At 52.0% G+C, this 23,299-nt stretch overlaps 1 protein-coding gene across 2 annotated transcripts in view; it reads right to left on the bottom strand.

The window, feature by feature from the left end:
* The window catches only part of CHRDL1 (chordin like 1), an 87,381-nt gene extending 66,128 nt beyond the window's left edge, over positions 1–21,253 (bottom strand). The window contains exons 1-4 of one of the 2 annotated variants that reach the window (XM_038748177.1): positions 20,837–21,253; positions 12,152–12,300; positions 2,498–2,610; positions 1,056–1,149 (exon numbers count right to left, since the gene is read on the bottom strand). In XM_038748177.1, the coding sequence (XP_038604105.1) occupies positions 1,056–1,149; positions 2,498–2,610; positions 12,152–12,248 (304 nt within the window). In that variant the 5' untranslated portion in view covers positions 12,249–12,300; positions 20,837–21,253. Of the gene's footprint in view, positions 1–1,055; positions 1,150–2,497; positions 2,611–12,151; positions 12,301–16,530; positions 16,608–20,836 lie in introns of those variants that run through there. The other variant, XM_038748175.1, reaches the window with a different exon arrangement.
* Positions 21,254–23,299: the final 2,046 nt, after the last annotated feature.

The raw sequence follows: 23,299 nt of genomic DNA, 5'->3' as shown, positions 1-23,299 counted from the left end.
AACACAATGCATCCCAAAGTCAGCACAAGCCCACAACACAATAAATACTGATGACTACTGTGGCAACTACAGTGTCCACTAGGAGAAGATGGACTGCCGCAGACCCGCGGATCTAGCCCAGGAGCCTCCCCCTCAAGCCCTGCCCACCTCTGCCTCCCATAGGATCCAGAGGGGATCCCGTGGGAACTGAATCAACCCCGTTTTCCAAGTGGAAACGAGGTGCCTCATCCATCAGAGCAGTATCCATGACCCAAGCTGTCAGTCAGTCAGTCAGTCGTACTTATTGAGTGCTTACTGGGTGCAGAGCACTTTATGAAACGCTCAGGAGAGCACAGTATAATAATGCAACAGGCACATTCCCTGCCCACAACGAGCTTACCCTCTAGTGACATTAATATACTTCATAGGTTACAGATATGTACGGACGCACCATGGGGCTGGGAGTCCTGCGAAACCCTCCACCGCACAGTAGCTCCTAACAATGCCCGCATAATAACCGTACAGTCTGCAGGAGTTTCCTGTTCAGCCAGCAGGCAGGGAGATTTAATACTGTCATAAACCTGGCCGGCCCTGCTCCTATGATTTCTGACGGTCCTGAGTCATCGAGGGGCTCGGCGGGGCTGCAGGCCGAGCGCTAATTGGAGAGCACGCCCGGTGCCACAGTCCAGGTTAATCTGCCCCGTCGGCTGGGCCGTTGAGAGCCGGGCCTTGTTTCTGCAGGGAGATCTCCGAGCCAGGCTCTCCCCCAGCCCCCGGCCCCCGCCTCGACCGCTATCACTCTTATAACTATTAAAAACCAATGAAAAGCTGTCACCAGGAATTCAAGGGCTTATTACAACCCTGAACAAGCCCCGCTGCGGCCATAAATGGTGTTTACGGGCTGGTTTGGACGGCATGAAAGCGTCCCATTGTTATCCCCGTCTGGGAATTCCCTCCCTTCGCACCCCCTGCCCTCTGGCTCCCTGTCTCCATCCCCCCCAACTCCTGGCTCCCGTTCCTCCCGGGCAGGGGGGCCAGAGACTTGTGGGCCCCAGAGGGGCAGTGGGCCGGGTTACCTGGACACCGGGGGCAACACAGCTGCGGGATGTGAACGGGCATGGGGCAGTGGACAATCGGGCATCGGATGCGGCTGCAGAACACGTTCCCGTTCTGGAGGAGGGAAAAAAAAACAATATTATTTGTAAAGCCCTTAATACGTGCCAGGCACGGTACCAAGCACTGGGGTAGATAGAAGCAAATCGGGTTGGACGCAGTCCTGTCCCACGTGGGGCTCACAGTCTCCATCATCATTTCACAGATGAGGTAACTGAGGCCCAGAGAAATGAAGTGACTCACCCAGGGTCGCACAGCAGACAAATGACGGAGCCAGGATTAGAATCCATGACCCTCTGACTCCCGGGCCCACGATCTATCCACCACACCGTGCTGATTCTTGGGAAAACGCTACAGCAGCAACTGAATTTATTGAGTGCTTACTGTGCGCAGAGCACCGTACTAAGCCCTTGTGGTCGTGGAGAAGAGGGAGCTTCTGTGAATAATAATAATAATGATGGCATTTATTAAGCGCTTACTATGTGCAAAGCACTGCTCTAAGCACCGGGGAGGTTACAAGGTGATCAGGTTGTCCCACAGGGGGCTCACAGTCTTAATCCTCATTTTACAGATGAGGGAACCAAGGCCCAGAGAAGTGAAGTGACTTGCCCAAAGTCACACAGCTGACAATCGGCAGAGCCGGGATTTGAACCCATGACCGCTGACTCCAAAGCCTGGGCTCTTTCCACTGAGCCACGCTGAAGACACGCAGGGGTGAGATCCAACTTGGGCCAGGTGAGTATTTTTTAAAAAAACTGTATTTGTTAAGTGCTTATTATGTGCCAGGCACTATTCTAACTAATGGGGTAGATACAAGCTAATCAGGTTGGATACAGTCCCTGACCCACATGGGGCTCACAGTATTCATTCGTATTTTACAAGTGAGGGAACTGAGGCCCAGAGAAGTAAAGTAACTTGCCCAGGTCACACAGCAGGCGAGCAGCGAAGCTGGGATTAGAACACAGGTCCTTCTGCATCCCAGGACAGGGCTCTGTCCACTAGGCCATGCTGCTTCGCTAAGAGACTTGAGCCACACAAGGACCTTGCCCATATACCCTCCTTCCCCAGCCCCTGCGCCCACCAGCCTTGATGCCCACAGCCAGCCTCAGAGGGTTTCTGGCCTGTGCAGTGACCTCCGGTCAAACATGGCATGACAGAACATGCATGTTGAGTCTCAGAGCCCCTACAAGCAGATCCCATGGAAACTGAGCTCAGAAAGACTAGGAGAATCTTTATTCATCCATTTCTCATATCTTGAGCCTGCATGATTTTTTCATTAGGCCTACCGTCCGATTTCTTTCAGTTTCTGAGCACATGGGCTGGGGCTTATTCACACAGACCAGTGGGACTCAGAGCAATGAAGAGGGAAAAGGAGGGGCTGGGAAAGGAGAGACGAGTTCTGTACCTCTGAGCAAAGGCAGTTTACACAGTAAACCAACCCATAAGGTTCCAAGTAAGGGTGCCATCTCTCTCCTGCCCGGTACTTCTTGTCTTGAAATACACAGTACGTCTCCGAGGCTGTGGAAAGGAGACAGAGCAAGGATGTCAGATAATAACAGTAATTACTGTGGTACTTGTTAAGTGCTTGTACTTGTTAAGTGTTAAGCACTGGGGTAGGTACAGTACAAGCAGATCATGGTCCCCGACTCACAGGCTAAGGAACACAGGTATCGAGTCTGCATTTTACAGATGAGAAAACAGAGGAACAAAAAAGTTAGGCAACTTTCTAAGGTCACACAGAGCCGGTATTCAAACCCAGGTCTCCTGACCTGCGGGCCCATGTTCTTTCCTCTAGACCACACTATCTCCCTGAGATGGAATACTAGAGGCTTTGGAAAATTTGGCCGGGAGTGGTGATGGTGCGTAGTAGGGTGGTGGGCACGGGAAGGGGGGACATGAGAGGTTTGCCCAGGCCTGGAAAGTACCCCTCCCGGGGACTCCAAACTCCACGCCCCAACCAACAGGGACAACAGAGTCGTCTGGAGGTCGAGACACGATCTCTTAACGGTCACGCAATGGTCTCACCATGACATTACCAGAGCTTTGATCAGGTTGGTGATGGTTTGGATGGAGGAGAAATGTTATAGAGGAAGAACTGGCAAGATTTAGCAATCTTTCATTTTCTCTTGCCTGCAGGACATGATTGCCCTGCCACCCCCTCAAATTCAATATGTCCAACATGGAACTCTTCATCTTCCCTCCCAAGCTCTCTCCTCCATCCAACTTTCCCTTTTTGATTTGACCACACTACCCTCCTCCCTGTCTCTGAAATACTTGCCACTGTCCTTGATTCTTATTAGTAATCATCATCATCATCATAATGATGATAATAATACTTGTGCTATTAAGTGCTTACTATGTGTCAGGCACTGTACTAAGTGCTGGGGTGGATACAAGCAAATCAGGTTGGACAAAATCCCTGTCCCACGTGGGGCTCACAGGCTCAATCCCCATTTTATAGATGAGGTCACTGAGGCCCAGAGAAGTGAAGTGATTTGCCCAAGGTCACAAAGCAGATGAGTGGTGGAGCAGAGATTAGAACCCATGACCTTCTAACTGCCAGGCCTGTGCTCTATCCACTATGGCATGCTGTATCTCATCTGCCTCCAACCACTAGCTCATGTTGTTCCCCCCGCAAGCCTGGAGGACCCTCCTCCCAAAACCCACCAAACCATCATACTCCCTATCTTCAAAGCCCTCCTAAATCCCACCTCCTCCAGAAAGTCTTCCCTGATTTCTTCCTAGCACCCCAGTCACATTGACCCAACCCCTTCTTTAGTGCTTAGGTATCTCATTCCCCTAATCAGCACTTGTGTACTTAGTCTACGTACATTTCAATTTGTGTATGTATTTGTATATTCAATTATGGATTCAACTATCACATCCTGAAGCACTTGTGCTACTTCCTGATAAATCCTTATTCTTCCTCTTGCTTTCACTACTTTTAAGTACTTTTTACTTTTCTTCTGACCCATTATTCAATTTTAAATTGCTGGAAATGGGTGATCATGCATTTTGCTTGAGTTGCATTCTTCCAAGCAAGTTTTTGATGGTATTTGTTAAGTCCTTACTATGTGCCAGGCGCGGTACTAAGTGCTGGGGTAGATACAAGCTAATCAGGTTGGACACCATCCCTGTCCCACGTAGGGCTTATGTTTTTAATCCCCATGACAATAATAATAATAATAATAGTAATGATGGTATTTGTTAAATGCTTACTACATGCTAAGCACTGTTCTAAGTTCTGGGGTAGATACAAGGTAATCGAGTTGTCCCACATAGGGCTCACAGTCACATTACAGATGAGGGAACTGAGGCACAGAGAAGTTAAGTGACTTGCCCAAAGTCACACAGCAGACAAGTGGCAGAGCCGGGATTAGAACCCATGACCTCTGGTTCCCAAGCTCTCTCCACTAAGCCACGCGGCTTCTCAATTCTGGGACACTCGAAACAAAATCAGGGTTAGCTCCATCCCAAAAGAAGAATCCAAAAAAGAACACTGTCAGTGTTTTCCACAAATCATCTCCGCCAGACTCTCAAGACAAGGTCAAGGGGCCAATAGCTTCATCACAAGTCCAAAAGGAGAAGGGGAAGTTTCCATGAACTGCCTCTGGCTGTGTTATTATTGTACACACATCATCATCTAAATATTACAATAATATTTATCCTATTACAACACATAGTCAGTGGGAAGGGAGAGATGAATCTTTGCTATGGAGCTGAAGCGGAGACAATGAAGCAAATGCATTCTTGAGTGGAAGAGTGTAATCCCAAAGACGAACTAACCTTTAAAAAAATTCTGCGGGGTGGGGGACAAGGAGTGAAGATAAAGAAAAAACAACTTGAATCCTGGCTCTGAGTCACAGCTTGAAGCAAGCAACGGGCCCCCAGAGCAAACAAAAGAGGCTTGTGGAAAGAAAAAGAAGAGTGATTTTTACTGGGGAGAGGCTTGTAGAACAGAAATAGGTCTGAAGGGGTCATCAGAAATGTTGGGTTCTAGAAATTTTGGGTTTGAAGCACTGGCACTTCTGCCAAGCTGCCTCATGGGACTTTATGACCTCTCTAATCTAGAGGGGACTACTCATTCCTCACCTCAACCAAAAAAGTCAGGAACCCAAGCTCCAGGTTTGCATTTATTAATAATAATAATAATGACGGCATTTGTTAAGGGCTTACTATGTGCAAAGCACTGTTCTAAGCGCTGGGGGGGATATAACATGATCAGGTTGTCCCACGTGGGGCTCTCAGTCAATCCCCATTTTACAGATGAGGTAACTGAGGCTGAGAGAAGTGAAGTGACTTGCCCAAAGTCACACAGCTGACAATTGGCGGAGTCGGGATTCGAACCCATGACCTCTGACTCCAAAGCCCGGGTTCTTTCCACTGAGCCACGCTGCTTCTCACGCTGCTTATTCTTCATAAGGGCCCAGTTGGCATCAGCTCAGACTCCCATCTTAAAGCATAACATCTTGAATGTCCCCAGTATCTCTCCTCCATTTAGCTAATACTAATTCTAATAACAATAATGGTACTTATTAAGCAATCACTATGTTCCAATCACTGTTCTTAGGCTGGGGTAGATTCAACTTAATGAGATTTGGACCCAGTCGCTGTCTCCCGTGGGGCTCACGGTCTTAATCTCCACTTTACAGATGAGGCCGCTGAGGCACAGAGAAGTGAAGTGACTGCTCTGCTTCAAGCTCAAAGGGCTTTCCGGGTCCAGCTGACCCCCAAAGCTCAAGGGGCTGGTTATTCGGGTCGATGAACTGGGCTCCTTCCTTGTTTCTTCTCCTCCTGCTTCCTTCCTCTTAGTAATGAACCTGCCCCTTAGCCAACAGAGCGGGTGCCGGGGCGGGAAAAGGACAGGGGAGATTCCAACCGGGCAGCATTGCTCCCTGTCCAGAAGAGGAAGGTGAAACTTTGGCTAAACTGAGGCTTGGGGATTATGTGTGTATTTTAATGGGCTGGGCTCTCTCTGGCCCCTTCACCTCAGATCATTGAACATAGACTTTATTCTTGATGGTTATCATACCACCCCTAAAAACATAGTGGGAGGAGATCCCAGTTGACCACCAAAGTAGCAACAGGTGGTCTGCTCACGGTTTATGGCCGAGCCCCAGAGGTCCCAGATTTCCCCTCTGCCCTGAGCACTCTAGGTAGGAAGGGAGGATTTGTCTTAAGATGAAGGAGTTGAATCTCGACCAAAACCACACAGAAAGATAGGGATGGATCTGGGACCGAGCCCAGGTCTCCCGCCTCCCAGCCCAATCTTCTTTCCTTTAGCTTCCAGGGGTATTTCAGTCAGATGGAGAAAGGCAGACCTGAAAGGGAATCCTCCGTTTTCCCACAGTGCCACTTGCCTAGTGGTCTCCAACCTTCTGCCCCTCGTCTCCTTCTTGGTCATGAGTTTCTAGGGTTGGGTCTTTTAGGTTTATTGTATATGGGCTTCTGCTCTTACGTTTGATGATTCTGAGGTAATCTGGTTTCCATCCTGGCACCGTAAACTCCTTGCAGGCAGAAACTGACTGGTTCTTCCTCTGTCATCTCCCTTTCCCCCCCTCCCACACACGCATCTCAGAGTGGGCTCTGCAGGCTGGGGACCCCCTAATTACCTGTGGTGACTAATGAACTGACCCTCAGATGGGGCTCAGTCTTCCCGAAAGATCCGTCTACGATGCCCCAGGTTGATTTGGTAGGAACATGCCTTCTTCAAGAAGGATCCGTGATCCTCTTCCCCGGAATCATGTTACCTAAACCCAATCTACAGAGTGCTTCCCATGTGCCTGGCTGTCTCTCTGACACTCCCGTCTCCCTCTCGTTTCTCCTGAAGTGGGGCTGGACATCTGAAGCCTTCAGACTTAACGATAATAGCGGTGGTATTTGTTAAGCGCTTACTATGTGTCAGGCATTGTACTCAGTGCTGGGGTAGATACAAGCTAATCAGTCCCTGTCCCACGTGGGGCTCCCAGTCTTAATCCCCATAGACTGTGAGCCCGTTGTTGGGTAGGGACCGTCTCTATATGTTGCCAATTTGGACTTCCCAAGCGCTTAGTACAGTGCTCTGCACACAGTAAGCACTCAATAAATACGATTCAATGAATGAATGAATTTTACAGATGAGGTAACTGGGGCACAGAGAAGTTGAATGACTTGCCCGAGGTCACACAGCAGGCAAGTGGCAGAGTCAGGATTAGAACCCAGGTCCTTCTGACTCCCAGGCCATTGCTTTATCCACTAGGCAACACTGCTTCTCAAATGGTGTCAATCTTCCCTCTTCTACTCAATCTTCGCTCTCTTCCCGGTTAACTTACTCTACTCACCCCAGTCCAAACTGGAATGTTGGGAGGGGATTGGGGGAAGGGGGATGAGGATGACGGGAACGGGAAGCAGTGTGGCTCAGTGGAAAGAGCCCGGGCTTTGGAGTCAGAGGCCATGGGTTCAAATCCTGGCTCCTCCACTTGTCAGCTGTGTGACTTCGGGCAAGTCACTTCACTTCTCTGGGCCTCAGTTACCTCATCTGTAAAATGGGGATGAAGACTGTGTGCCCCTCATGGGACAACCTGATTACCTTGTATCTACCCCAGTGCTTAGAACAGTGCTTTGCACATAGTAAGCACTTAACAAATACCAACATTATTATTATTACTATTATGACGGACACCGGGAACATCGGACCGATACCAGCAACACGAGCTCCCCAGACCCTGGTCTTACCCCAAGCGAACATGGCCCTCCTAGGCCCCCAAACACCGTCCTTTCTTGGAGGGAGGCTTTGCCAGGTTTGGCTGGTTCACTCAGAATTACACAATTCAGTATTCTTAACAATTCCAGTCCATAGCCTCTTTTGGATCAATAGTTCCCTACCTAAGTTGGAGCTGCCAAACCCATCCCCTTTGTCCTGTATTTGCCTGACTGTTACGTCCTGCATGTTACGCTCCTATGAACTTCAAAAGCGCTTCCTGGCTTCCTTGTCTACAATTTTAACTCCAGCACATAATGGAGTTACAGAAAGGCCTTTTCCCGGGCTAGAGGGCCTTAAACCTCCCTCTGACACTGGACAGTAACAATCCTTTAAATAAGCAACAAATGGCTCATTCATCCATCGCGAGGCACCTAAAATCCTCCGGCAGGTTTCCGTAGTTCCTTGAATCAGTCTCCCCCATTGTCAGAGCTGCCGTCTACGGAGCATTAACTGCCTGTTTACCTAAGGAATGCACAGGAACTAAAATATCAAACAATGGGATTTACTGAGCACTTGCTGCATGCAGAGCACTGTACTAAGTGCTTGGGAGAGTACAGTGCAACAGAGAAGAAGCTTGGGGAGAAGGAACGTGGCCTAGTGGAGAGAGCACGGGCCTGGAAATAATAATAATACTAATAATGATGGCATTTATTAAGCGCTTACTATGTGCAAAGCACTGTTCTAAGTGCTGGAGAGGTTACAAGGTGATCAGGTTGTCTCACTGGGGGCTCACAGTCTTAATCCCCATTTTACAGATGAGGTAACTGAGGCCCAGAGAAGTTAAGTGACTTGCCCAAAGTCACACACCTGACAGTTGGTGGAGTCAGGATTTGAACCCATGACCTCTGACTCCAAAGCCCGTGCTCTTTCCACTGAGCCACGCTGCTTCTCCTAAATCAGAAGGGCCTGGGTTCTAATCCCGGCTCCACCACTGGTTTGCTCTGTGACTTTGGGCAAGTCACTTTACTTCTCTGGGTCTCAGTCACCTCACCTGTAAAATGGGGATTAAGACGGCGAGCCCACTGTGGGACGAGGACTGTGCCCAACCCGATTTGCTTGAATCCCCAGCACATAGTACAGTGCCTGGCGCATAGTAAGCGCTTAACGAATACCAGTTATTATTATTATTTTATTATTATTATCATCAGAGTTGGTAGACACGTTCCCTGCCCACCAGGAGCTTAAGCCTAGAGGAAGAGCTGACAGTCGTCTCTTCCCTTCCCCTGCCCCACTGGACTGGACCCCTTGGGGAACCATGATTATTATCCTCAGTATAATTGTATTATTTGTTAAACATTCACTTAGATACAAGTAATACAAGATACAAATAGATAGGGTAGATACAAGTTTATCAGGCTGGACACAGTCCCTGTCCCCCTTGGGGCTCATAGTCTAAATAGGAGGGAGAACAATATTTATTCCCACTTTACAGGAGAGGAAACTGAGGCCCAGAGAAGTTAAGCAACTTGCCCAAGGTCACACAGCAGGCAGAAGCAGCATGGCCTAGTGGAAAAAACACAGGCCTGGAATTCAGAGGCCCTGGGTTCAAATCCTGGCTCTACCAAATGTTTGCTGTGTGACCTTGGGCGGGTCACTTAGCCTCTCCATGCCTCAGTTCTCCCGTTCTCCCTCCTACTTAGACTGCGAGCCCCATGAGGGACAGGGACTGTGTCCTAATTCACTTGCATCTACCCCAACTCTTTTAACAGTGTTTGAGACATAGTAAGCCCTTAACAAATGTCACTTTAAAAAATTGGCAGAAGCAGCATTAGAATGCAGGTCTTTGGACTCCCCTCTCAGATCTACCTTCCAAGCAGAGTCCCTGCCCCAAGGAAATCTGCATCCTCACTGAACCCTGAAAATGAGGTGGGGCCCTCAAGTCCCAAGGCAGGAACCTGGAAGAAATAAGGTCAAGTTGCACTGAAACCCAAGCTGCAGTTGGCGAGCGAGAACCCAGAGCAACATGGAAAATGGGATCTTTGACACGGCCTGGGACGAGTCTCCACCCAGGATAGAAAACTTTCCTCAGCTCCACCTGGGTCAGTGGGTGTGACATCTGACGTGTCAGCCAGCTAACTTGATGAGAGTAGGGCTTAAATTGGCAGTATGCAGACAGTTATTTTCCCCAGGATATTACGCTCTCTTTGGGGATCTCCTGATTGGCTTGGGGAGCCTCCCACTTAATAACTTCTGCCCGAAGGAGGAGGTGGGGGCTGGATCCCTCATGCTCACCAAACCGGGACAGCCCCGGGGTAGCCGGACAGAGCAGGGGTTGTAAAGCCTAAAATGCTAATTCGTTCATTCATTCAATCGTATTTATTAAGCGCTTACTGTGTGCAAAGCACTGTACTGAGCGATGGTCAATAGGGCCAACGTTGCTACAGCAGGACTGCCAGACTGGGCTCCCAGGAGGGAAAAATAGGTTGGGGACTCCAAAGTGGCAAGTCCTGGCCCCATGGCACCTTCCCCCTTCAGCGCAAGGTTAGGTTTGGTCTTGTTGCCACTGCCTGGGGCAGGCTTGGGCCCAAGCTAGACATTTCTCTGGGAAAGTCCTCTTCCAACACTATGCCTGATCCACGTGGACAAGTCAAAGAGAAGTGGCGGTCACCTAATGTGCCTTGAGAAAATGGGCACTACCGTCACTAGCGGGGAAGACTTCCTGGGAGAGAGGGCCTCTGGTTGGCTGCCTAACTGGAAGGAAGTGGAGCAGGGCTGCTGGCATGTCCCTGAGGGGCCTTTCCTGAGGACAATGCACCTGGAGCAGTGGTCCCTTTTCCCCAGTGGGCTACCCAGGAGAGGGGCACTGGGTGGGGAATGCCTCAACCCTTCGGCTTCAATCGGGGAAGGAAAGACCTTCGAGAGGAGCAAGGAACAGAAGAAAGAAGGGAACTTGGCAGATGAGAGGGAGGCAGACGGTCAGAGATTTCTCACTTCTCTCTCTGTCCCATTTATTCTTCTGCCCACCCCCACCCCCCCGCCGATCAAATTCCACGTTCATCTTCCTCAGCCCACCGTCCATCGTGGATGCCCACAAATGCAAGGAAAACAAGCAAAGCCCTCCCCTCACTCCTCCCGACTCCAAGCTCAGGGGGCCGATGAGCTTCAGGTCTGCAAAGCAATGAGATGAATGTGTAAGTGATGGGTTTCATGTGCCGCCCCGGCTCCTAACGAGAATATTTTCACAGTTCCTTCTTGTGAATAAGCTCAGTGGAGCGGAGAATGCTTCTTTTGGACCCCTTCCACCCGCTGCCTCTTTTGATGCCCCCAGTGCTGGCCTAAGGAGCATAGCGCTGGCCTTCGGCTCCGGGGCACTTCCCTTCGACAGCCTGGGAGTCCATGGCAGGTGTCAACGCGTTGGGGGCAACAGGCCACCCGACCCAAGGCGAAAACTCACATCCCGGAAGGCTGACATCACAGTGAGCCACAGAGCGGACATCAGTGGCATCTCGAAATCTCTCTTAATTGTTCCTTCCTGCCTCTCTTGTCTTCCTCCCAAAGTGTTAGCACATCACATGGATCACTGACTTTCTAGAAATATTCCCCTGCTTTGTTTGTGCGTTCCTTTCGATATATGGCATGAAGTTTGTCAACGGTTCCTGTCATCTCAGTTGCCTCAAAGGATAATTCATCTGAACCCAGTTCATGGGAGGGTTTGGGGGGGGATGAGGCACTGGGCTGTATTCCCCCAAGCCCCCCATCTCTTCCTCCCCTTTTTAAGTTTTTCCACAAACTGACAACCCTCTGCCGATAAGGCTGAAGCTTGGGGAAAAATCCAGGTCAACAGTCAGATGCTTTGGGAATTGTATAAAGTGAAATGGGGCTCTTGCAGTTTAGAGACAGGAAGGGAAAATGGCAAAAAGTGACGTTTTCAGGATGAAGTGAAAACTATATTCTGTAGAGGAAAGGAACCCAGAATTTTGGTCGACCTGATGAAAAACAAGCTGAAATTCTGGAAACTCACATGGGAACCAGCCAAAGGTTTCTTTTCCTTGCCTATGTTTGGGTTAGATTTGGGATAAGAAGGCTAGATGCTCATTAAGAACACGAGACTACAAAGACCATAGGCTATCTACAGGGACAGACCAATGGTCCATCCAGCTCAGGATTCTGTTTCTGACTAGGGCAACGGGGTGCTTAGAAGAACCATGTGATGGTTGCCCAACTAAACATCCATCCACATGGAGGCTAAACCTTCTACCATCCCTTTCCCCTCTAGTAACCCAATATGGACCCCTTGCCCGAACAATTATCCAACCCCCTCTTGACCTTAGAGACAAGACTCAGAACCATACTCATTTTTTTCCCCAAGTGACTTACGTTTCCCTTGCTCCAATGCACTGCCATCAATGAAGAGGAGAAAGAGCAAACAGGAAAAGACGAACCTGACGTCTTCTATCTTCCACTTCCTCCTCATCTTGGCCGAATGGAAGAGCAAGCCCAAGTGGTCAGAGGACAGAGTTTGGCGTCTGTAGGGAAGAAAGCAGAAAGAGACTTGAGGCAGCTCCTGTGGATCCTCCCAACCTAAATGCCTCAGACCCTTGAAAAGGCTAGAAATACACCCATGGCACATGGAACACTCCAGGAAAACAAAACTTTGGAAACTTTCTCTCTGAAAACCTTCCTCAGAGAAAGAGAGAAAGAGAAGGAGAGAGAGAGAGAGAGAGAGAGAGAGAGAGAGTCAGAAGACATTGAGTTTTTTTGTTTGTTTTGATTTTTTTAGTGGTATTTCTCAAGTCCTTAACTATGTGCCAAGCTCTGGGTAGATACGAGAGAATCAAGTTGGACACAGTTCCTGTCCCACCATCTTAATCCCCACTTCACAGATGAGGTAACTGAAGCGCAGAGAAGTTAAATTAGTTGTGCAGGGTCACACAGCAGACAAGTGGCAGAACCGAGATTAGAACCCAGATCCTCTGATTCCCAGGCCTGTGCTCTTTCCACTAAGCCAGGCTGCTTATGTTACCTTCCAGTTCTAGGATTCAGCCCTTCCAGCCCATGTGCTGAAAATCCATCTAGTCCTCCTTCCCCAGGGAGGCAAGAGTAGATTCTTGGGGAGATTTTCTTTGACAGAAGCAGATACAGATCGAAAGGCCTGGAGTTAAAGTACTTCTGTTTTTGGCCACAAGGAAATAGAAATAGGGACAGACACAGCACTCTTGCGATTTGTCAGGTGAGGGCTCAGTTCAGCTCTTAGACCACAGTGACTATTGATCCTTCGGGAAACAGGCATAAATGTATCAATTCATCTCCCCGTATGCCTGTGTCCTAGTGCAATCCTCTCCGGGGTTGATCTCCCATCTGACCGTTCAAGTTGGTGGTAATTCCCCCAGCAGATCAATTTCCGATTCCCTTGGGAATTGAAACCCATCTCCCTCAGAACAATTAAGCACCTTTAAAACAGCCTTCCCTCTCTCAAGATGAAACTCTGCAATGCTCCCGTCACGAGGGGAATTGTGAAATGGAGAAATGGATTGTTTCTGGAGGTGTGGGGGCTGGAGCGAAGACACAGTTAACATTGTATTATCGATACAAACACGGAGTCATTGCTCAGGAATCACACTTCATTTCCAAAGCAACAATTACGCAGAAAAATTGCAGTCCTTTCTTCGCTTCCTTTAGTATACGCCTCGCTTGCCTAACTTTTAACTTCCCAAATAACTGAAAACTGACTGCATCTCTCGTCTCAGTCCCCTCCCCCCCAACCCAACCGAATAAAGTTTGAAAAGTAGTTAGTTACAGAGGGGAAGTATCAGAAGTAGCACCTTCCACCTTCCAGGGTGGGGAGGGGGGTTCGTCAACTCTGCACGCTGAACTTATCTGACCTCTCCAGAGAGCCAACGTCTCAGGGACGAGCACAAACTCAGACCACCCCAGGTTCTAAGGCCCCAGCCAAAATACCAAAAATTAACAGGAACGTGGGGCCAGGGTGGGGGAGTAGGGAAAGGGGGTGTGAAGACTCAGGAAAAAAATAAAAGGTTGAACCCGGGGAGTTGCAAGGAATTTCAGGGGCCTGAAATGGATGGGAAGGAATTCAGGGGTGGAGTGGAGAGGCGGAGGGAGAGCAAGAAACAGCTCTCTTGGAAGGGGAAGCAAGTCCCAGCTTTTAATGTTCTCAGCGTCAAGGGAACAGTTCTCTTGGAGTCAGCCGTTCCTAGCTTTCCTGAGAGAATTGAGCTTCTGGGATCTTGCCTCTGGAACTAAGGAGGAATAAATGATATCAGGAATGACTAGCTCTATCAAGCGGGCTTTGTAACATCCCTCGGCCAGCAACGGCCTCTTCACAGGACCTGAGCCAAGCGGGAGGGAAGAGCCCTCAGCTTTTTAGGTCAGCTGCTCCGATCCTCTGTGGTCTGGGAGACCTTAAGGCAAGTAAGTCACTTCACTTCTCTGGGTCTCAGACTTCTCCTCTGTAAAATGGGGATTCAATATCTATTCTCCCTCCTATCTAGACTGTGAGCCCCAAGTGGGACAGCGACAGTGTCTGACCTATCTTGTATCCGCCCCATTACTTGGTACGGTGCTTGGCGCATAGTATGCGCTCAAATACCAAATTATTATCATTATTACTAATTATTATTACAGTGAGTTTCACATGGAACAGGGAGGGACTGTATATCCAGCCTGGGGAGCTTGTATTTACTCCTGCTCTTAGCACAGTGCTTGGCACATAGAAGGCACTTAACAAGGACCGCAATTCCTATCAGAACCTCTCTAGTCTCCATGGGTCTTGGGATGCCTGGGCCCAGGAAGGAAACCAGTCATACCTGAGCTGGATTTAGAAATCTCTGCAAGGAGAGGGAAAAGAGACATATTTCCCCAAGCACCCCCAAGAGAGAGGTACAGTTCTATGAGATTGGAGTCAGACTTGTCAGCTTCACTGTCAAACCTTTCAGGAGTTTATGAAAGCAAAGTCTGTTCTGTAAATCTTGCCCGTACGCACGCACCCACCACAACGCACACACAAATTAAGGATGCAACTTTCTCAGCATTTCTCCGTTTAATACCACTGGGGAAGGGATAACAAGTAGCACCATAATTGGAGCTGGCAAGAAAAACTGAGAAAAATTCTGCTTTCCCTGGGCCCCATTTGATGTACTGAGCATAACGGGAGAGCAATTAACCTCTTCTGGAGTTTCTGGAACTGCGCTGGCTGCGATAGGGAGAGTTCTGAAATGAATCACGTTCTGAATTTTCAGCATTTTGATTTACAAAATGCAGAAAATCTGCCTTGCTTACTGTGTGAATTTCAGTGCAGCACTACAAATGAAGAATAGCAGAGGTTTTTTCCTAACTCTCTCCTCTCCCTCTCACCCACCACAGCCCCAAGTTTATTTTTTCCCTCTCTAATTTCTCTTTTGGTTTCCAAACCTTGTCAGTTATTGCAGCAGTAAATATAAGCAAGCATCACTTACCAAACACGCTGACTTTTACTCTCACAAGGAGCCAAACTGCCCTTAAGTTTTCAAATTATACTTTGACCCAGTTAACTGGAGTTATTTCAACATTAACTCTCTGTCTGCTTTCCTTCGAGCCTTACTCTGGCTGCTTTCTGGGTCGGTTAGAAACCTCCTGATTTTAAATGTTCCCGTCGGATCGATGACAAAACGAGAAGTATCTAGAAAGCACAGATCTATTCTGAACAAGTCGCTTTTCTGAGGGCATTTTAAGAAGTCGAGTGGCAGAATAAGAAAGGTACCAAAGTCCCCTGTATTTAGGGAAGAAGGAGAAGTACTGAAAGATGAGGCCACCAGGCTCTGACTGCCACATGCTGCTTTGAGCATTGTGGCTCAGCAGGCACCCCGATCGAACGTCACCCACGTATTTGGGAAAACTTTCTCTGGAATAGACCAGGTCCAAAAACGCCATCCCGAAAAGAAATGAGAAGGATGAGGAGGCAGCGTGGCTTAGTGGAAACAGCATGGGCTTGGGAATCAGGGGACGTAGTTCTAATCCCGGCTCCGCCACTTTCACTCAATCATTCGATCGTATTTATTGAACGCTTACTGTGGCAGAGCACTGTACTAAGCACTTGGAAAGTACAATACAGCAATAAAGTGAGACAATTCCTGCCCACAATGGGCTTAGAGTCTAGAGTGGGGAAACAGACATCAAATCAAGTAAACAGGCATCAGTATAAATGAATAGAATTATATCTGCGATGTGACCCTGGGCAAAACACTTCACTTCTCTGTGTCTCAGTTACCGCATCTGAAAAATGGGGATTAAGACTGTGAGCCCCATGTGGGACAACCCGATTACCTTGTATCTACCCCAGCGCTTAGAACAGAGCTTGGCACATAGCACTTAACAAATTCCATTATTATTATTATTAATAAGGATGGGCAGTGTCTCTGGAAATGTCTGGCTCACCCTGCCCTTTCCTCTTAAACAAATATGGGGACAAATTAAACAATATCTGTTATGCCCAGGACAGAAAAATGAGGCGATCCCCGCACCCCAAGACTTCTCTTATGTTGCCAACTTGTACTTCCCAAGTGCTTAGTACAGTGCTCAGCACACAGTAAGCACTCAATAAATATGATTGATTGATCGATTCTCTTAAAGTTAAAAATGAGGCAGGAGTCTTGCTGAAAAACGAATGAGACCCCCGCCTTTGGCTCTAGTGTCGGCTCTAACCTTCATCCCTGTCTCAGTCCCAGATCTGGGATAGGGGAACGGTGGTCAGGGCGCTTTACCTGGGACCGGGAAGACAGACAGGAATCCCAGGAGTCTGGACATTCCTCCCTTCCCTGGCTAGAGCAGCACCATCCATGGGCAAGACCGGTCTCTGTGGAGTGCGGAGCTCCGGCCTCGACCGGCCTTTCTCTGTGTGCCCGTCGCCCACCCGGAGCAGGAGAATGCCACTCCTGGGACATCCCCTCGGCTTCAAGCCCTGCCCCCTGGTTTCCCAAAGGCCCTCCCTATCCTCCCTTGCCCAGGCTCTTTTCCAGCCCAAGGGGAGCTAGTCACCGCCCCTCCTCTCCCGGGGGAGCCTTGCGGGGCTGGTGGAGGGCACCAAGGTGGGCATGGCAATTTGTACCTATGTATTACTCCATTTTATTAATGATGTGTATATAGCTATAATTCTATTTTTTAATTAATTCACTCATTCAATCGTATTTATTGAGCGCTTACTGTGTGCAGAGCACTGTACTGAGAGCTTGGGAAGCACAAGTCGGCAACATACAGAGACGGTCCCTACCCAACAACGGGCTCACAGTCTAGAAGGGGAAGACAGACAACAATACAAAACATGTAGACAGGTGACAACACGTGTAGACAGGATAAATAAATACATAATAATAATAAAGAAGCAGTGTGGCTCCGTGGAAGGAGCACGGGCTTTGGAGTCGGAGGTCATGGGTTCAAATCCCGGCTCTGCCAATTGTCAGCTGTGTGACTTTGGGCAAGTCACACCTGTATATATGTTTGTACTGGGTAAGTCACATCTGTATATGTATATATGTTTGTATGTATTTATTACTCTATTTATTTTATTTGTACATATTTACTCTATTTATTTTATTTTGTTAATATGTTTTGTTTTGTTCTCTGTCTCCCCCTTCTAGACTGTGAGCCCACTGTTGGGTAGGGACCGTCTCTACGTGTTGCCAACTTGTACTTCCCAAGCACTTAGTACAGTGCTCTGCACACAGTAAGCGCTCAATGAATACCATTGAATGAATGAATGAATGAAAGTCACTTCACTTCTCTGTGCCTTCAGTTACTTCATCTGTATAATGGGGATTAAGACCGTGAGCCCCCCCGTGGGACAACCTGATCACCTTGTAGCCTCCCCTGTGCTTAGAACAGTGCTTTGCACATAGTAAGTGCTTAATAAATGCCATCATTATTATTATAATTCTATTTATTTTGATGGTATTTACACCTGTCTACTTGTTTTGTTTTGTTGTCTGTCTCCCCCTTCTAGTCTGTGAGCCCGTTGTTGGGTAGGAACCTTCTCTATATGTTGCTGACTTGTACTTCCCAAGCTCTTAGTACAGCGCTCTGCACACAGTAAGCACTCAATAAATACGACTGAATGAAAGAATGAATGAATGGCCAGCCGGGTGCGCTCCCTCCTGCTTAGAATTTGAGCTCCACGTGGGACTTGATTATCTTGCATCAACTCCGGCGCTCAGTACAGCGCCCGGCCCATTAGAAAGCGTTTAGAAGTTTCCCAATTCTGATTCATTCATTCAATTGGATTTATTGAGCGCTTTCTGTGTGCGGAGCACTGTAGTAAGCGCTTGGGGAGTACAACTGGGCAACAGATAGAGACGGTCCCTACCCAACCACGGGCTCGCAGTCTGAGGATCCCCACTGAGGCTCCCTGGACTCCTGGGAGGGACGGGGCGAACAGGCCTCGAGTTCGAATCCCGCCTTGCCCTCCGGCCGGAGCCGGTCCTTTCTCAGAGCGGTGGGATTGTGTGCGTTAGAGAAGCAGCGTGGCTCAGTGGAAAGAGCCCGGGCTTGGGAGTCAGAGGTCATGGGTTCTAATCCCCCCTCCGCCACTTGTCAGCTGGGTGACCTTGGGCTAGTCATTTCACTTCTCTGGGCCTCAGTTCCCTCATCTGAAAATGGGGATGAAGACTGTGCGCACCACGTGGGACAACCTGATAGCCTTGTATCCCCCCCAGCGTTTAGAACAGTGCTTGGCACATAGTAAGCACTCAACAAATGCCATCATTATTATAATTACTCACCTGCGGGGCTGGGACCCCGGCTGCCCCCCGGGTGACCCCGGCTCTCCATCCCGGGGGTCCGGCGGGGCGAGGGGTCCCCCGGGGGACCCAGGCTCCCTCCCTGCTGCCCGGGCTGAGCCCTCCTCCTCCGGGGGGGGAGGCCGGGCCTTAAATGGGCCGCACGACCCCCGACCCCCGGGGGCGGCAGGGCAAGGAGGTGGCGCGGGGGCTCCAGCCCGGTGGGGCGCCCCGGGAGACCCCAGGCGGCGGGGACTCACCGACAGACCTAAGGAGGCAGGGGCTCACCGAGAGACCCAAGGCGGCGGGGACTCACCGAGAGACCCAAGGCGGCGGGGGCTCACCGAGAGACCTAAAGCGGCGGGGACTCACCGAGAGACCCAAGGCGGCGGGGGCTCACCGAGAGACCCAAGGCGGCGGGGAGTCACCGAGAGAACTAAAGCGGCGGGGACTCACCGAGAGACCCAAGGCGGCGGGGACTCACCGAGGGACCCAAGGCGGCGGGGGCTCACCGAGAGACTAAGGGGGCGGGGGTTTCACCGAGAGACCCAAGGCGGCGAGGGCTCACTGAGAGACCCAGGCTCACCGAGAGACCCAAGGCGGCGGGGGCTCACCGAGAGACCCCAGGCGGAGGGGACTCATCGAGAAACCCAAGGCGGCGGGGGCTCACCGAGAGACCTAAAGCGGCGGGGACTCACCGAGAGACCCAAGGCAGCGGGGGCTCACCGAGAGACCTAAAGCGGCGGGGACTCACCGAGAGACCCAATCAATCAATCAATCATTCAATCGTATTTATTGAGCGCTTACTGTGTGCAGAGCACTGGACTAAGCGCTTGGGAAGTACAAGTTGGCAACATATAGAGACAGTCCCTACCCAACAGTGGGCGGCGGGGACTCACCGAGAGACCCAGGCGGCGGGGACTCACCGAAAAACCCAAGGCGGCGGGGGCTCATCGAGAGACCCAAGGCGGCGGGGGCTCACTGAGAGACCCAGGCTCACCGAGAGACCCAAGGCGGCGGGGGACTCACCGAGAGACCTAAGGCGGCGGGGGCTCACCGAGAGACCCAAGGCGGAGGGGACTCACCGAGAGACCCAAGGCGGCGGGGACTCACTGAAAGACCCAAGGCGGCGGGGGCTCACCGAGAGACCCAAGGCGGCGGGGACTCACCGAGAGACCCAAGGCGGCGGGGGCTCACCGAGAGACCCAAGGCGGCCGGGGCTCACCGAGACACCCAGGCTCACCGAGAGACCCAAGGCGGCGGGGACTCACCGAGAGACCTAAAGCGGCGGGGACTCACCGAGAGACCCAGAACGGCGGGGAGGACTCACCGAGAGACCCAAGGCGGCGGGGGCTCACCGAGAGACCCAAGGCGGCGGGGCACTAGTGGGGCGCGCCTAGAGACCGCAGGCGGCGGGGGCTCACCGAGAGACGGCAGGCGGCGGGGGCTCACCGAGAGACCCAAGGCGGCGGGGACTCACCGAGAGACCCAAGGCGGCGAGGCCCTAGTGGGGCGCGCCTAGAGACCGCAGGCGGCGGGAGGCCGGTGGGGCGCCCCGAGAGACCTCAGGCGGGGAGGGAGAGACACCAGGCGACGGGGCTCTGGTGTGGTGCGCAGAGAGACCTCAGGCGGCGGGGAGGAGGGGGGCGCCCCGAGAGACCCCAGGTGGCGGGAGGCCGGTGGGGCGCCCCGAGAGACCCCAGGCGAAGGTAGCCCGGTGGGGCGCCCTGAGAGACCCCAGGCGGCGGGGCCCTGGTGTGGTGGGTCGAGAGACCTCAGGCGACGGGGAGGAGGAGGGCGCCCCGGGAGACCCCAGGCGGCGGGGCCCTGGTGGGACGCATCGCGACCCAAGGCGGCGTGTACTCGCTGAGAGACCCCAGGCGGCAGTAGCCCGGTGGGGCGCCCTGAGAGAGACACCAGGCGGCGGAGCCCTGGTGGGGTGCGTCGAGAGACCTCAGGCGGCGGGCAGGAGGAGGGCGCCCCGGGAGACCCCAGGCGGCGGAGGCGAGGGGGGATGCTCGAAACCCAAGGCGGCGGGTACTCATCGTGAGACCCAAGGCGGCAGGGGCTCACCGAGAGACCGCAGGCGTCGGGCCCCCGGCCCCTTTCTCCCCTCCGGCGGCGGGGGTGGCCCGGGCCCCTCGGCTCGGCCAGGACGAGAGGGCGCGGGGCGGACAGGGCGCCTGGGGACCCCCCCCCGCCCCCCCCCCCCGGGCTGCCCGATCCCCGGACCCGCGGGCCCCGGGCCCCCCCCAACCCCCGGACCCCCCCCCCGACTCCCGGCCCTCCGGCCGCCTACCGGCCTGGGACAGCCGCTCCGGGACCGCTCTTCCTCCCGACCCCGCTCCTCGTCTTCGTCCTCGTCCCGATCCTTCCCCCAGTCCTGGTCCTGATCCTTCCCCCGGTCCTAGTCCTGGTCCTCGTTCTTCCCCCGGTCTTAGTCCCGGTCCCGGTCCTGGTTCTTCCCCCGGTCCTGGTCCTCGTCCTGGTCCTGGTTCTGGTCCCGGTTCTGGTCCCGGTTCTGGGCCTTCCTCCGGCCCCGGTCCTGGGCCCTCCCCCGGTCCCGATCCCGGTCCTGGTCCTTGCCCCAGTCCTGGTCACGGTCCTGGTCCTGGTTCTTCCCCCGGTCCTGGTCCCGGTCCTGATTCTGGTCCCGGTTCTGGACCTTCCTCCGGTCCCGGTCCTGGTCCGGGTTCCGGTCCTGGGCTTTCCCCCGGTCCCGGTCCTGGTCCTGGTTCTTCCCCCGGTCCTGGTCCTGGTCCTTCCCCTGGTCCCGGTCCTGGTCCTGGTTCTTCCCCCGGTCCTGGTTCTGGTCCCGGTTCTGGGCCTTCCTCCGGTTCTGGGCCTTCCCCCGGTCCCGGTCCCGGTCCTGGTTCTTCCCCCGGTCCTTCCCCTGGTCCCGGTCCCGGTCCTGGTTCTTCCCTTGGTTCTTCCCTTGGTCCTGGTCCTGGTCTCCTGGTCCTGTCCCAGGTCCCAGTCCCGGTCCTGATCCTTCCCCCGGTCCCGGTTCTGGTCCGAGTCCCGGTCCCGGTCCTCCCCCCGGTCCTGGTCCCGATCCTCCTCCGTCCCGCGGCCTCGGCCTTCTGGCCATTTCTGCCGGGAAGGCGGCGAGGGGGGCGGGAACGGCGGGGAATTCAAATCAGACCATCTGGGAATACCTGCCGGCCGGCCGCGCGCGGGGGAAAACTTGGGATCGGGACGGCTCTCCCTGCCAGGGGAGGGGCCGGGGGCTGGGGTGGGGAGAGGGGGCCTAGTCTGGGGCCTTCCCCTGGGCCCTCACCCCACTGCCCCCTGATGAGGAGACTGATGATGATGATGATGATGATGGTGGTATTTGTTAAGCGCTTACTATCTGCCAAGCACTGTTCTGAGCACTGGGATAGATACAAGGTGATCAGGTTGTCCCACGTGGGGCTCGCAGTCTTAGTCCCCATTTTACAGATGAGGTCACTGAGGCCCAGAGAAATGAAGTGACGTGCCCAAAGGCACCCAGCTGACAGGTGACGGAGCAGGGATTAGAACCCACGACCTCTGACTCCCAAGCCCGGGCTCTTCCCACTAAGCCATGCTGCTTCTCATTTGCCCCTGCACCTGGGGCAAATCTCGTCTAGATTGTGAGCCCGTTGTTGGGTAGGAATTGTCTCTGTTGCCGAATTGTACTTTTCAAGCGATCAGTACAGTGTTCTGCACACAGTAAGTGCTTAATAAAGACGGTAGAATGAATGAGTGAGTAAATGAATGAATGAATAAATGAATCCAACTGCCCAGCCTGGAGCTGGCGTGTTTACCATGCCAAGGCACTGGACCCCTCACTATCAATCAATCATATTTATTGAGTGCTTACTGTGTGCAGAGCACTGTACTAAGCGCTTGGGAAGTACAAGTTGGCAAGATATAGAGACAGTCCCTACCCAACAGTGGGCTCACCCGCAAACCCAACACAAGAACTGCCGAGGCATGGAGGGTCTGCATCTTCTCTGCCCTCTGAGCGCCCCTCCGCACCCCCCCCACTTTGCCAGTCAGGAAGCCCAGCCCCAAAACTTCATGGGTAGGAGGTGAATGGATTGCTATTCTATTTATTTTGTTAATGATGTGCACTTAGCTTTAATTCTATCTGTTCTGACGACTTGACACCTGTCCACACGTTTTGTTTTGTTGTCAGTTTCCCCCTTCTAGACTGTGAGCCCGTCGTTGGGAAGGGACCGTCTCTATATGTTGCCAACTTGTACTTCCCAAGCGCTTAGTACAGTGCTCTGCACACAGTAAGCGCTCAATAAATACGACTAAGTGAATGAATGAGGGGCAGGGTCCGGCTCCCAGGGGTCAGGGCTCTGTCACTACCAGCGCGGATGAGGGAGATGAGGTGGTGGCCCTTCTGAGGGGAATCCCATCGAGAAAGTAAGTCCTGGACTGAACTGACCAAACTACTGTTGACTCTGGGTTAATCAATCGTCATTACTGAGCGCTTACTTTGCACAGAGCACTGGGAGAGAATGCTGTAATGGTTGGTAGACACATTCCCAGCCCACAATGAGCTTACAGGCTAGAGGGGGAGACTGATATTGGTATAAATCGATAAATTACCAAAGTGTCCCTAAGTGCTGTGGGGCTGAGAGAGGGGTGAATAAAGAGAGCCAGTCAGGGCGACTCAGAGGGGAGAGGGAGAAGAAGAAATGAGGGCTTAGTCAGGGAAGGCCTCTTGGAGAAGATATCAATCAATCAATCAATCAATCAATCAATCGTATTTATTGAGCGCTTACTG

Source organism: Tachyglossus aculeatus, chromosome 6, assembly GCF_015852505.1.
Source record: "Tachyglossus aculeatus isolate mTacAcu1 chromosome 6, mTacAcu1.pri, whole genome shotgun sequence".
Classification (NCBI taxonomy): domain Eukaryota; kingdom Metazoa; phylum Chordata; class Mammalia; order Monotremata; family Tachyglossidae; genus Tachyglossus; species Tachyglossus aculeatus.
Note: the sequence above shows the minus strand (reverse complement) of the source record. Positions and strands in the feature narration are given on the sequence as shown.